The 14,107-nt window shown below is 35.5% G+C and overlaps 1 protein-coding gene across 5 annotated transcripts in view; it reads right to left on the bottom strand.

The window, feature by feature from the left end:
• The window catches only part of Patj (PATJ crumbs cell polarity complex component), a 344,745-nt gene that overhangs the window by 294,292 nt on the left and 36,346 nt on the right, over window positions 1–14,107 (bottom strand). For all 5 annotated transcript variants that reach the window (XM_078026378.1, XM_078026375.1, XM_078026379.1 and 2 more), the window contains exons 8-11: window positions 9,834–10,055; window positions 7,500–7,602; window positions 3,518–3,609; window positions 2,093–2,234 (exon numbers count right to left, since the gene is read on the bottom strand). In XM_078026378.1, the coding sequence (XP_077882504.1) occupies window positions 2,093–2,234; window positions 3,518–3,609; window positions 7,500–7,602; window positions 9,834–10,055 (559 nt within the window). The remainder of the gene's footprint in view (window positions 1–2,092; window positions 2,235–3,517; window positions 3,610–7,499; window positions 7,603–9,833; window positions 10,056–14,107) is intronic.

Below are 14,107 nucleotides of genomic sequence, written 5' to 3'. Positions count from 1 at the left end.
TAACAATAAAAAGTTAAAAAATATAGCCAGTTAAAAGTTCCTATGAGGGGCTGGGGATGTGGCTCAAGTGGTAGCATGCTCGCCTGGCATGCGCCGAGGTGCTGGGTTCGATCCTCAGCACCACATAAAAATAAAATAATGATGTGTCCACTGAAAACTGAAAAATAAATATTAAAAATCTCTCTCTCTATCCTCTTAAAAAAAAGTTTCTATGATCTTAACATGAAACTTTAAGCACTATATTATATTTTTTAGATAATGAATCCATTCATATCCACAAATGCATAGCCAACTACTAAAATAAGAAATGCTAGCCGGGTATGGTGGCACACGCCCGTAATCCCAGCAGCTCTGGAGGCCAGGAAGGAGTTCAAAGCCTGCCTAGCAATTTAGCAAGGCCCTAAGCAACTCAGGGAGACCCTGTCACTCAATTAAATACAAAAAAGGATTGGGGATGTGACTCAGTTGTTGAGTGCCCCTGGGTTCAATTCCTGGTACAAAAAAAAAAAAAAAAAATGCCAACCATTCATTGCAACATTATTCACAGTAACCACCAGGTATAAATAACATAAGTGTACATTAAAAATAAATACATAGCTGTGAAAAATTGTGCTCTATATGTGTAATATGAATTGTAATGCATTCTGCTGTCATATATAACAAATTAGAAAAAAATTTTTAAATGACTATTTAAAAAAAGAATAAATACATTTAAAAATGTAGTACAAAGAGTGGAACATTATTGGTCTTAAAAAAGTAATTGGGCTGGGGCTGTAGCTCAGTGGCAGAGTGCTCGCCTAGCATGAGCATGTGTGAGGCACTGGATTCGATCCTCAGCACCACAAATAAAATAAAGGCATTCTGTCCATCTACAACTACAAAAAAAACTAAAAAAAAAAAAAAAAAAAAAGCAATTCTGTCACATGCTATATATAGCATGGTGAAACTTGATGACATTACACAAAATGAAATGGTGAAATGAGCCCATGGTAGAAGAACAAATGCCACAGGATTCTTCTTGCTTATGTGAGGTAGCTAAGCAAAGTCATAGAAATGGAAAACAGAATGGTGGTTGCCAAGGACTGAAGAGGGAGAAACAGGGATTTATTTAATGGGTATGCAGTTTTGATTATGTGACAGAAAAGTTCTGAAGATCTCCTGCACACAATGTGCAATAGAGTTAACAATACTGTCCTGTATACTTAAAAATTTGTTCGGAGGGTGAATTTAATGTTAAGTGTTTGTTACCACAATTTTTCTTAAAAAATGCTAATCAGAGCTGCTAGTATAGCTGGGGAAAAGTGTTATACACCACCAAATTTTACAATACAAAGTAGTATGACTGTATGCCTCTAGGAGTACACAAATAGGTACAGGAATGCATACTGAAGGTATATGAAGCATAGCAATTTAGAGGAAAACGGTGGTGACCAGGCACAGTAACACATGCTTATAATCCCAGGGACTCAGAAGCTGTCAGGAAGATCAGGAATTCTAGGGCATCCTGAGTAATTCAGCAAAACCTGGAGTCAAAATAAAAAATAAAAAGGGCTGGAGATGTGATTCAGTGGTTAAAGTCCCCTTGGGTTCAATTCCCAGTAATGGAGGTAGGGAGGAAGGGAAAAAAGAGGAAAGGAAAAAGGAAAGGAAGAGAGGGAGGGAAGAAAAGCAGGAGGAGGAGAAAAAAGGAAAAATAAAAATAATAAAAAAAAACCTGAAGTTTGTAAAATGTCAAAGTATTAGACAAGTTGAGTGGCTCCCTGTTTAATTTTGATAAAGAGTGTCAAAGCTTTATTTTTCAAATACAAACAGTAAATGAAATTTAGAAGCTCTTTGGATTCCCATCTCTATTTTAAAGAAGCTCAAAAAGCTTAGTGCATATCAAGATTTGTGTCCTAATATTTGGATTGACACATTATAATAAGCACATAAAACACTTCTTCAAGGTACAAACAAGCCGATTCATTTCTCCATCACTGCATTACTCAAAGTGGACAATTTTTCCTACTCAAACTCACAGAAAAATTTCCATAACTTTGCTATTCTTCAAACCTAGACTCCATGAGGAATGAGGGATGCCAACATTATTTACCTCTGTCTGTAGGCTGTTCCAGGAGAGAAGTAGATGATGGCGCTTTCCTGCGAACTAGGGTTAGGTGGACCAACTGCCCTGCATTTCGTAACACTTCAACAACGTCGTGATTTGCAAAACCCTGAATATTTACACCATCAACCTAAAACATTAATAGACTGATTAAACAGAGGTTTCAAATTAGCTGCTATTTTTAATCCTGGCAAAGTTGAATAATACAAAGCAATTCATGTTATCCTAATTTATACTAAACCTTAAAAGTACTTTTGAATAAAGAAGTAAAACAGGCTGACAAACTTTTACACACACTAAAAAGCAAATTCAAATTTGTACTCCTAAATTACACATTTTAACTAATAGCCTGAGAGGTAGAGGGTTTTATTCTCTGACACTATTCAAAATTCAAAATTCCATAAAGGATGGTCAGTTGTTACACAAGGCTCAGGATGTGTTAATAAAAGTCATTATTATCAAAATCAAAGACATTATCTAATACTTCATCTTTCTATGTTAGCACTGTAATATTTCCCAAAGAAACACACTGATGTCCCTCCATTAGGTCTTCTAATGTTCTGAAAAAGTATATGCAAAAAAGGTATTCTTCATCAAAGTCAAGCCCAACTCTACAATTCTGAAGTTCATCAGGACCATGAGGCCTTCTCTTTCAATGTTCTGCACCTTGGCCAAACCTTTACTTATTTATCCTCATATTTTCTCAAAGCATCTGCTACTGCTGGCCTCCAGACTCTGGAAATCACCAATACACTTCCAAAGCCCATTAATGTAAAAGCCAAGAGCCAGAAAAGGTGCTTCCTTAGATGGACTGAAGACAAAAATTCAAATCATACCTTCCAGCATTTGTTTCCATGTAAATCACTGTGTGTGTGTGTGCGCGGGTGTGTATATATGTACAAATACGAAAAATATATATTGACAATTTATTTCCTATTAAATGGAGAAAGAAATTTTAGTAAAAGGTTATATTCTCAAATATATAAAAATTTCAATTTTGGGTGTACTCAAAATTACTGTTAGTAGCAAAACTAGTTTCACAAAAAGATGAAAAGAGCTGGTTAGTGGCCTATTAATTGTATATAAAATGAGTAATTTTAAAAAACACAGAAATACTTCAAAAGCATTTTCTAGGATAATGCTAAAACATATTCTGACTACTCACAAGCATACATCCAAACATTTGTGTGATTCCCCCCTATCGATACGGTTAGTGAATTGTGTTTTTACTGGCTGTGGGAAAAAAAGTTAACTTTAAGGCCATAAGAGGTCAAGTTAATAAGACTTCACTGTACTAGTAAACTTCATTTTTTCAAAACCTTAGCAAACTAGATTAAGTCATTCTCTCAAAGATATAAAGATCAACATTTTTTTCAACTTGATTCGAATCTAAATAAGAGGTCAGTTACTTACAGCAACTATTTTGTCATTCTCTTGGATTTGGCCATTGTAGTATGCAGCACTGCCAGGTATTATACTTTTCACATAAATCCCTGAAGCTTCCCCTGAAGGTACACAACCATATGGAAAAAGAAGAAAGCTCTAATTAGGCCTTGATTGCAAAATTCACATCAAGAGGTTAATTAGCTGAAGAGGCTGACTGGAGGTTTGATAAATACTATTTTGAACACAAGCAGAGAAATTGATGGATTATTTCAAACTGTCACCATCACAAGTGACCCGAATTCAAAATGATTTGACTGATGACTACTCTTCTGGAAAAATAATCAGTAATGGAACCTTGATGAAATGCGCTCGAGTCTAAGCTGGAATACAGGAGAGCCCAGGGTAGTCTTGGTCCATCTCCATTCTCACTGCTGACTTGGCATGAGGCATCGTCATTTTTCACCAACACTGTGACAGTGGTCTCCTAACAGGTTGTCATTGCTCATGTAAGCTATCCAAACACAGAAGAAAGAAAAGTACTCATGCTCTTTACAAAACCAAACCAGAATGAGCTCAGAACATGAAATAATCTTTATACCATAAAATAAAACAAAGGCTAGATAAAAAGAAGGGAAACTAGGGGAAAAAAACATGGCTCAGACTAATTTTGTATTTATTTATTAGTTTTCAAATGAACTCAAAACATTGCTTATTGAAGAAAAATACACATCTATGGATTCCAACTGCCTACTAATATATGAATTTCACAGTATTACATTCAAGGCCCTCCTGATAAACTTATTTTTCGATGTCATCTTCTACTATATCCCTTTAAAAAAAAATGTCTACACACACCAGATTCTGACATTCCATCAAAAACTAAGTACTGTCATGATTTTATATTTTCTCTCATTTAATTTTTCCATCCTGTTAACCTCATCCCTTTCATCAAAATCTTCCTTTTTAAAAAACTCCTCGCTCAAATACCTCTTTCTTTGTGAATTCTCCATTTCCCTTCATCAAACTGAATCTTTCATCTGCTATACCATGACAATTTGCTCATATCTCTACTAAAACATACATTTCAGTTATCCTCAAACATTTAAAGTTTTATTTTATTTTTTTATTTGAGACAGAGTCTCACTACCTTGCCTAGGTTGTTCTCAAACTCCTGGTTCAAGTGATCTTACTGCTTCCACCTCTAAAGTGGCTGGGACTTCAGGACTACCCTATAGAACTAAACAAGGGTTCCCTAAAAAGTCCAATAAATAGAATACAGTAAAACTTATTTTTTAAGATTACCTGCATAAAAAGCATGATGAGTTTTAAATGGTCTAGTTCTTTTGATTCACCTGTCCACCTTCCCCAAACCATACAATTTCAAAAACTTCTTTTGATGGTAAAGTAGTAAAATGATTATTTTCCTTATTCAATAACATAAACATCAGATTTCCTCAATTTCTATCAGTCACTCACTTTTATTTACAATCTAAGCCATAAGTTTAGAAACTAAACTATGATTTCTTAACCAGGCTTATCATATTGACAACTACTCAATACGGTATTTTTGCAACATTATTATAAAACCCAGACTTAGCTCTTTTAGAACTTATTTAAATTCTGAATCTAAAAAGGTGGCATTTAGAAAAACCTAAAGGTTTGGAAAAAAAAGGCATTTCATTAGGCTGAAATAGCACAAGGTGGTCTGACATGAATTTCATTCAGGACTTTGAATACATTAGCACACTTAATCTTTCTCACCTGCTGTAAGTATGCAAAATAATTTTTTTAAAAGAAATTAACACTCTAATCTTGCTATTTTTTCAGAAAAACAAAAAAATTTGAACTAAATTCTCATGTAACCCATAGATATTGTTGAAATATTTACTTTTTTTCTTACTTTAATAATTCTCTTGTAATAAAAGAAAAACTCTTGAAAAAATGCTCACCATCTCTAGCAGTCAGAGAAATGCAAATCAAAACCACCCTAAGATACCATCTCACTCCAGTAAGATTGGCAGCCATCACGAAGTCAAACAACAATAAGTGCTGGCGAGGATGTGGGGAAAAGGGTACACTTGTACATTGTTGGTGGGACTGCAAATTGGTGCAGCCAATTTGGAAAGCAGTATGGAGATTTCTTGGAAAGCTGGGAATGGAACCACCATTTGACCCAGCTATCCCCCTTCTGGGTCTATTCCCTAAAGACCTAAAAAGAGCATGCTACAGGGACACTGCTACATCGATGTTCATAGCAGCACAATTCACAATAGGAAGACTGTGGAACCAACCTAGATGCCCTTCAATAGACGAATGGATAAAAAAAATGTGGCATTTATACACAATGGAGTATTACTCTGCATTAAGAAATGACAAAATCATAGAATTTGGAGGGAAATGGATGGCATTAGAGCAGATTATGCTAAGCGAAGCTAGCCAAGCCCTAAAAAACAAATGCCAAATGTCTTCTTTGATATAAGGAGAGTAATTAAGAACAGACTAGGGAAGAAGAGCACAAGAAGAAGACCATCATTAAACAGGGTTGAGAGGTGGGAGGGAAAGGGAGAGAGAAGGGAAATAGCATGGAAATGGAACGAGACCCTCAGGTTTATACAAAATTACATACAAGAGGAAGTGAGGGGAAAGGGAAAAATAATACAAGGGGGAGGAATGAATTGCAGTAGTGGGGGTAGAGAGAGAAGAGGGGAGGGGAGGGGAGGGGAGGGGGGATAGTAGAGGAAAGGAAAGGCAGCAGAATACAACAGACACTAGGATGGCAATATGTAAAGCAATGGAAGTGAAACTGATGTGAATCTGCAATCTGTATAAGGGGCAATATGGGAGTGCATAACCCACTTGAATCAAAATGTGAAATATGATATATCAAGAAATATGTAATGGAGGGGTAAGACAAGATAATACAAATGGAAGAAATGATTTACAGTAGAAGGGGTAGAGAGAAAAGGGGAGGGGAGGGGGGATAGTAGAAAATAGGACTGACAGCAGAATACATCAGACACTAGAAAGGCAATATGTGAATCAATGGAAGGGTAACTGATGTGATACAGCAATCTGTATACGGGGTAAAGTTGGGAGTTCATAACCCGCTTGAATCAAACTGTGAAATATGATGTATTAAGAACTGTGTAAGGTTTTGAACGACCAACAATAAAAAAAAAAAAAAAAAAAAAGGTAAAGTTCTGATAATTAACAATCTCTAAAATGTCAGAATAAGGATATTTTGATATGATTGTTTTAATTGATGTTAAAGTTTGTACAAGTGGTCATAAAGGCCTTCAAATATGATAAACAAATGGTTTGGACACGAAATGTAATATAAGAAGTAAAAAAGTAAAATTATTATACCATTTTTCTTTTATAAATTATACTAAATCATATATTTACTCAATTTGTTTCTATCAAATAAACTGTGATATCTGGCAAAAAAAAAAAAAAAAGAAAAGAAAAACTCTTACAGTGAAAGTTACCAAAGTTAACTTTATAGGTCAAAGTTGAGAGAACATCATTATTCAGAGATACTTGAGCCATGTATTTATCCTCACAATGCATAAATGTATTTCCTTTATGTAAAAGGAAAATAATTCTAACGAAATACTTCTTTTGTGTTTCTTTAGCAATTAAACATAAGTAATATTTTTCACAATATGCAATATATGCAGTATTTAGCAGACATAATACCTTAAGATATTGTTAAATATTACAATATTTAAAATACATCTATTTTAGAACACAAGGAGGTTCACTTCAACTGTTATACACTGAATTGGACAATTAAATTTTTTGTTAATGACTATCAAACCAGTTATTAAACTACTGAGATAAAAATGTGATTCTCTGATCACTGAAAAGTAACTGCCTGCTATTACAGATTCATGGTTTTATTGTTCAAGGTTTAAATTAAAATGTGCAGGCACTTAATTTTAGTGTCTGGAAACCTTTACTTCCTTCACAATTATTTCCAAATATAAAATAGAAATGATTCATTTACCTGTATGAGATGTTCCAACATAGCCAACAATTCTAATACCAAGACTCTGTCCATCTTTTTTAGTGAGTTCAACATTGTAAGTTTCAAAAAGAGAAGAATTGTCCTAAGAGGAAATAAATTATATATGTTTAGTTATATGACTGTGTGGACACACTCAATTTGTGCAAGATTTGCCAAGTTTCTTCTGTGACAAGCTGCTTTGTAAGATGGTTCCTGTGACATTCAGTCCCTGGAGGTACCCCCATGTTTATGTTACATTACATGGCAAAAGGGAGATTACTAAATGGGCCTAATCTAATCACAAAAGCCCTTTAAAAGAAGTGCTTTCTTCCACTGGTAGCAGAAAGAGAAAAAGATTTGAGGTCTAGGGATGTGGCTCAAGCGGTAGTGTGCTCGCCTGGCATGCGCAGGGCACTGGGTTAGATCCTCAGCACCACGTAAAAATAAAATAAAATGTTGTGTCCACCGAAAACTAAAAAATAAATATTAAAAAAAAAGATTTGAAATATAAGAACTCAACTTGTGGTTTGAAGATGGAAGGGGTCATATAAGAAGGAACTGGGGGTGGGGAGCTTAAGGAGCTGAAAGATGTTCTGGCTGATAGCTACCTAAGAAAAGGAGACCTCAGTCCCCCAGCTGCAAGGAGCTGTGTTCTGCCAACAATCTGAATGCACTTAAAAGTGGATTGTTCCAAGGATGTCCAGGAAAGAGCCCAGCCAGGTCAACACCTTGATCTTGGCCTTGTAAGAAAAGAATCTAAGCAGACAGCCTAGCCAAGCCCACCCTGAATTCTGATCTACAGAAATGTGAACAAACGAAGGGTATTGTTTTAAGCTGCTAAATGTATAGTAATCTGTTATACACTAGAAAACTAACATTCACTTAGAAAAACCTCAGTAATATTGAAAATACTAACCCTGAACATTTTTGTGGGGAGGTAGGGGAAGCAGGAATTTAACCCAGGGGCATTTAACCACTGAGCCACATATCCAGGACTTTTTACTTTATTTTTTAAATTCTGAAGACAGTGTCTCACCAACTTGATTAAGGCCTCACTAAGTTGCTCAGGCTGGCTTTGAACTTTTGATTCTCCTGCCTCAGCTTCCTGTGTGACTGGGATTACAGGCATGTGTCACCAGCAAATTTGTTTTTAATACTTCTCATTAATAAAAACGTTTCTGTAAAGAAGTAAGGTATCTAAACATATAACACTTTGCTTTCAACTCAAAATAAGAATATTAAAAAGTAAAGTGCTGAGGGCTGAAGATATAACTTAGTGGTAGACTGCCTACCTAGCACATGTGAGGTCCTGGGTTCAAGTCCCAACACCAGAAAAGGAGGGGGAGTAAATAATTGATTGGCTCGAGTTCTCATTTATCACACAAATATCACTGGTCCTTCACTAAAGAAAAAGACTAGGTAGCTAGAGTAAATAGAGAGAAAAGACATGGTTATAACCACAGTTTGGAGAAATTTTTTAAAAATTAAAGCTCTAATATTATAGATTTTAAAAGTTTCATTCCTATGGTTCCAAGTAGGAAAAGACAAACAACTTCCCAGAAGACCCTGAGTGACACCTCACAGTGGCCTTCCACCCTCAGGGTCACTTCTCTTTTCTCTCTTCCTCCTCTTCGCACCTCCTTTTTAAAGTTATTTCTTTGCTTTTGCCTTATTCATTCAGAGTCCGTGAGATAGAGAGTAAGGAAAACCTTGGAATGGAATAAAAGGATCTGTATTCAAATAATTCCAGCTTTTGCAGATTTACTCTCTATAATGCCTTCAATAAGTTCTTTAGTTTTCTCATCTATTAATGGATAAGACCTAACTTGTAGAAGTACTGCAAAGATTTCATCATGAAGCACCTAGACACTGACTAATAATTATCATTATTATTTTATAACTATAAGAACTACTTGTTAACAAATATAATAAGCATTCTTATTAGTAAATATAATAAGCATTCTAATTCCCTGTGGCCAGTGTGTTTCTATTAGTGATACTTCTCACACATACAATGATCAGTATTTATAGCTTCCCTTCCATCATCTAGATGTCTACCCACAGATCTAATAAAATCGAAATTTGGAAAATTTAAAATTTTCCAATTTACAAATCAGTAGCTGAGGCTCAAGGAGACTAAATGACTTGGCCCTAAAAACAGCAAAAAAGAAAATCAGGTATATATGGTTGTCTCCAAATTGGGGTCTCCTCTGCTTCACTCTGAACAATGAGATGCTGCTACTCATGCCCATGTGGCACTGTGAGTACAAAGGATTTCTTATCTTTCATTGTCTCATACCTCATGCCTGATTTAAGAAGGATTAGAGCACTCACAGAGGAAGGGCTAGTGTTGGCAACAGCAGCAGGCAGGGCAACCGGCAAGGCCGCAGGAGTAGGAGGCGTTTCTGAAATTTCGCCTTTTGGGTCTCTAGCCACAAGCATCCTGACTGAATTCCCACAGTTCCTCAGCACTTGGGCAACTTGCTCACTCGTCATTCCCTGCACATTCGTGCCACCAATCTTCAAGATGTGGTCCCCTGTCTGAAGTCTTCCATCCTTTAAGAAAAACAAAATTATTCAGAGAAATCAATCTAATTCACTAATTGATAACAATTCACCAGACTTTCAATTCTGACAAAAAGAAGCATCTAAAATGTTGAGCAAAACACAGTATTTTTAATGAATGGCTGACTTGGCAAAACTAGAGCCAGGGTGTTAATGACAATGTATTCAAGGAAGAGATCAGAAAGCCTTGACCTCAAGGGAGGAGGGTCAGAACAGAAGCCTCTAACACAAAGCTAAGGAACAGGAAAGAACAACTAGCTCAGCCCACATCTGCAACAGGAAGTTGCCAGTGTGAGCAGAAGAGAATGAGGAAAGAGGAGAGTAGATGAAGAGATGAACTACTTAACAGCAGGTATTTCTCTCATAATGGGCATATTGTCAGTGTCACTGGGACGGGTAGTCATTGGAGTGTTTTAAATGGAGGAATGACATTATCTGATTGACTTTTTACAAGATCCACCAAGATTCTGTGCTTAAAATAGATTATAGGAGAAACAATCAAAGCAGAGATACCAATTGGGAAGCTTTAGCAAAACTCTGGGAAGAGGTCACAGCTTGGACTTGGTTAGTAGTTGAAGTGTTGAAATGGCAGATTCTAGATTTATTTTTAATGAACTGTCAACCAAATCTGCTGATAGTTTCTACATGGGGTATGAAAAGAGAAAAAGGAATCAGAACCCCAAGATGTAAGCCTAGAAAAGATAGAGTTGCCATGAAATGAGATAAAACTACAGAGGAACAGATGAATGGGAACAAGTCTGGAGTTCCAAGCCAGAGTTACACAGCCTGAATGCCCGTCAGACATCCAGGTGGAATTACAAGTTATACAGCTGGATTTACAGGGCTACAGTTCAGGGGATAGATCTAAACTGCACATTTGAATTTGGGAGTCAAAGCACATAGGAGACATTTAGAGTCCTAATTACAGACTTTTCTGGGTTTTGGTTGTTTTTTTTGTTTTGTTTTGTTTTTTGGTTTTTTTTTTTTTCTTTTTTTTTGGGGGGGGTAGTGGGGATTGAACCCAGGGGCATTTAACCACTGAGTTACATCACTCAGACTCTTTATATTTTTGAGACAGGGCCTTGCTAAGTTGCTTAGGGCCTTACTAAATTGTTGAGGCTGGCCTCAAATTTGCAATCCACCTGCTTCAGGCTCCTGAATCACTAGGATTAGAGGTGTGAGCCACCAGGCCCAGCAACGTGATCTCTTTCTTAAGCTGGATGATAAGTACATTGGTGGTTATTATTGTGATTATGACATTAATATACAAAGACATTCTTTTATGTGTATGTATATCATAGAAAAATTTGATACTGCTTATGAAAATGTATGTCAGTTCAAAATATTTATAATTTGTTTGTGGAGTTTGTGAATTAACTGATTCATCTGCAGTTTTACCAATTTGTTTCATCTGAAATTTTGACTTCTCTTTAATTACCATTTTTACAATATATGAAAGATAATAAAATGTCAACATAGTTGTTTTCAAAAAAAATTATGCAGGATTAAAAATCACTTTCTCATATTATCTCCTTCAGAGAACAATCAGAAATTGAGATTCAAAAAGGGTGACTGACTTGACCAAGCTCACAAAGCAACTAAGTAGAAGAACCAAAATTCAATCCAATAGACCACTGATGTTTCTCCTCATTTAGTTATATTTGCCCTGTATTTTGATATCTCCAGAGTAACGTTGTTGTAGCAAAGTGATCTCTCATGCATGAAGGCTATTATTAGACAGAATATTTACTGTTTCTCAAGAAATTGTAATTGCCAAAAAGTTCAAATGGAATGAAGATGAAAAAGTTATTTTGCAACTGGGAGAGCAAGACAGCTTAGAATAGAGCTTAGAATAATCGTTGGGTTAATTTGATTTTAAGCTTCATAATCCTGCTTCCAGGTGGCACCTTCTATAGGCTACAGATGAAATTCTGAAGGAAGTTTTTAAAAGCCTTAAACTGAAGTCCATTCACCATCCTTCCTTTTCTCTGATTTTGCAGGATCCTGAATGAAGGAGGTCTTCAGATCAAAATAATGAGTACAAAACTCTAGGCTTTAGTATAAATACTGCAGAAGGTGCTAAAAGTAACTGCAAGTGAAGATAAGCAAGATTGCACATATACAGTTGAATTCAGACACATTTGGAAAGATCTGAGAAAGGAAACATATGCAAGGAGAAATTATTAGAGAAAAAGGAATTAAGAATTGCCTTATTCCATTTTCCCTAATAAAAAATCATACTTTAATAATGATAATTTGATATTCTGTTCTCACCCATTCAACAAAGTTGAAGTAAAATAAACAACTGCTCAAGAGAGTCAGTGCCCTGTGAATCAAACTACTCTTGAACAGAATTATGAGCTGACTAAAAGAGTAAAGAATAGCTAATAAATGTTTTTATACTTGACTTGGTAAAAGAGGGGCATTTCACAATAAAGTATATATTTAGTCACTTCATAGGCACTCTCTTTTCCTATTTTACCTCATCTCTTACTTTAAAACGATGTAGATCATTTGCATCTGTCACTAAAAGTCAAACATTTTCTTCTTACAGAAAAACAGGTGTTCTGGAGGAATTCATAAGTGCAAAAATAGTCATTAGATTGATAGGAAAGACACCAAAATGACAGCTACCTTGTCTAAGTCCAGCAGCCCCAAGCACTGCACTTTATTGATATATTCTGATCAACATTCTCCTTCCATAACCTGTCGACTGAGTGAGGGAACCAAGATGCATAATAAATTATATCTTGTTCTTTAACAGAAATCATGAATTAATTAAAGCTAATAAACAGCTATGCCAACATTCAAGCATACGATGCTAATCAAATATTCAATTATAAAAGTTTATTTTAACCCAAAGATTCTTCTAAAAGGAAAAATGATGCATATTGCCAAAGATAACGTGAAAGGCAAAAAATTAAAATGTTTGATGCAACAGGATCACACAATCATAGTAAAAATAGTAATAATATCACTTATAACCTAAAAAGAAAAAATTCTTTAGTCCAAGTTAACGTCTTTTTGCTAAAAAAAAAAAAAAAAAAAAAAAAAAAAATTCTATGTTAAGTTCTCTGATACATTGCTGCAGATAATTTCAATTAAAAATTATTTAAAACAGGGCTGGGGATGTGGCTCAAGCAGTAGCGCGCTCGCCTGGCATGCGTGCGGCCCAGGTTCAATCCTCACCACCACATACAAAGATGTTGTGTCAGCCAAATACTAAAAATAAATAAATATTAAAAATTCTCTCTCTCTCTCTCTTTCTCTTTAAAAAAAAAAATTATTTAAAACAGGCACAACAGTTCATGCCTGTAATTCCAGCAGCTCAAGAGGCTGCGGCAGGAGAATCTCAAGTTCAAAGCCAACCTCAGCAACTTTAAGAGGCTGTAAGCAACTCAGGGAGACCACAAAATTTAAAAAAGAAAATGAGCTAGAGATGTGGCTTACTGTTTCACACCTCTGGGTTTCATCCCTGGTATCAAAAAAATTCAAATTAAAAATAAAAATTATTTGAAAGACTATAGGAATTCAGAGCTGAGCTACAAAAACAGTCAAGAGATCAAATTTATTACTTCAAAAACTTAAAAAGGGACCAAATATTTCCATAACTCAGAAAATGAAATCATTATTATCTTTGCTTACAGGCCGGTTCTATTATGGGTCAAAAGGCAACATGTCATTAACAGAAAACAGTGACTTTATAAAATATACACTCTTTCTATCAACAGATTAAAGTACTAAACCCAAGTCTTCGTTTCCTATCCTACTGAAATCCCCAGAGCACGCATCATTTAAGGATAAGGAAAATATCTGTCTACAGAATCACTCAAAACAAAACTGCTTGGGGAAAACCACCAGTTTAGTGGCTAAACCTTGCTTACTCTTCTTTAAAAGTCCTCCATAGTCCACACCCCTGTCCAACCCTTCCTTGGTTCCATTCCTTCTTAATAGTAAAGGTTACTAGATAATTGCTATGACTCATACTACAAATGTCTCATGCCAAGATGTCAATGATTTATGACAACTTTTAAATAGGCTGT

This window comes from Ictidomys tridecemlineatus, chromosome 11 (genome assembly GCF_052094955.1).
Source record: "Ictidomys tridecemlineatus isolate mIctTri1 chromosome 11, mIctTri1.hap1, whole genome shotgun sequence".
Taxonomy (NCBI): Eukaryota; Metazoa; Chordata; class Mammalia; order Rodentia; family Sciuridae; genus Ictidomys; species Ictidomys tridecemlineatus.
The sequence above is the reverse complement of the archived record's forward strand: the minus strand, read 5'-3'. Positions and strand labels throughout refer to the sequence as shown.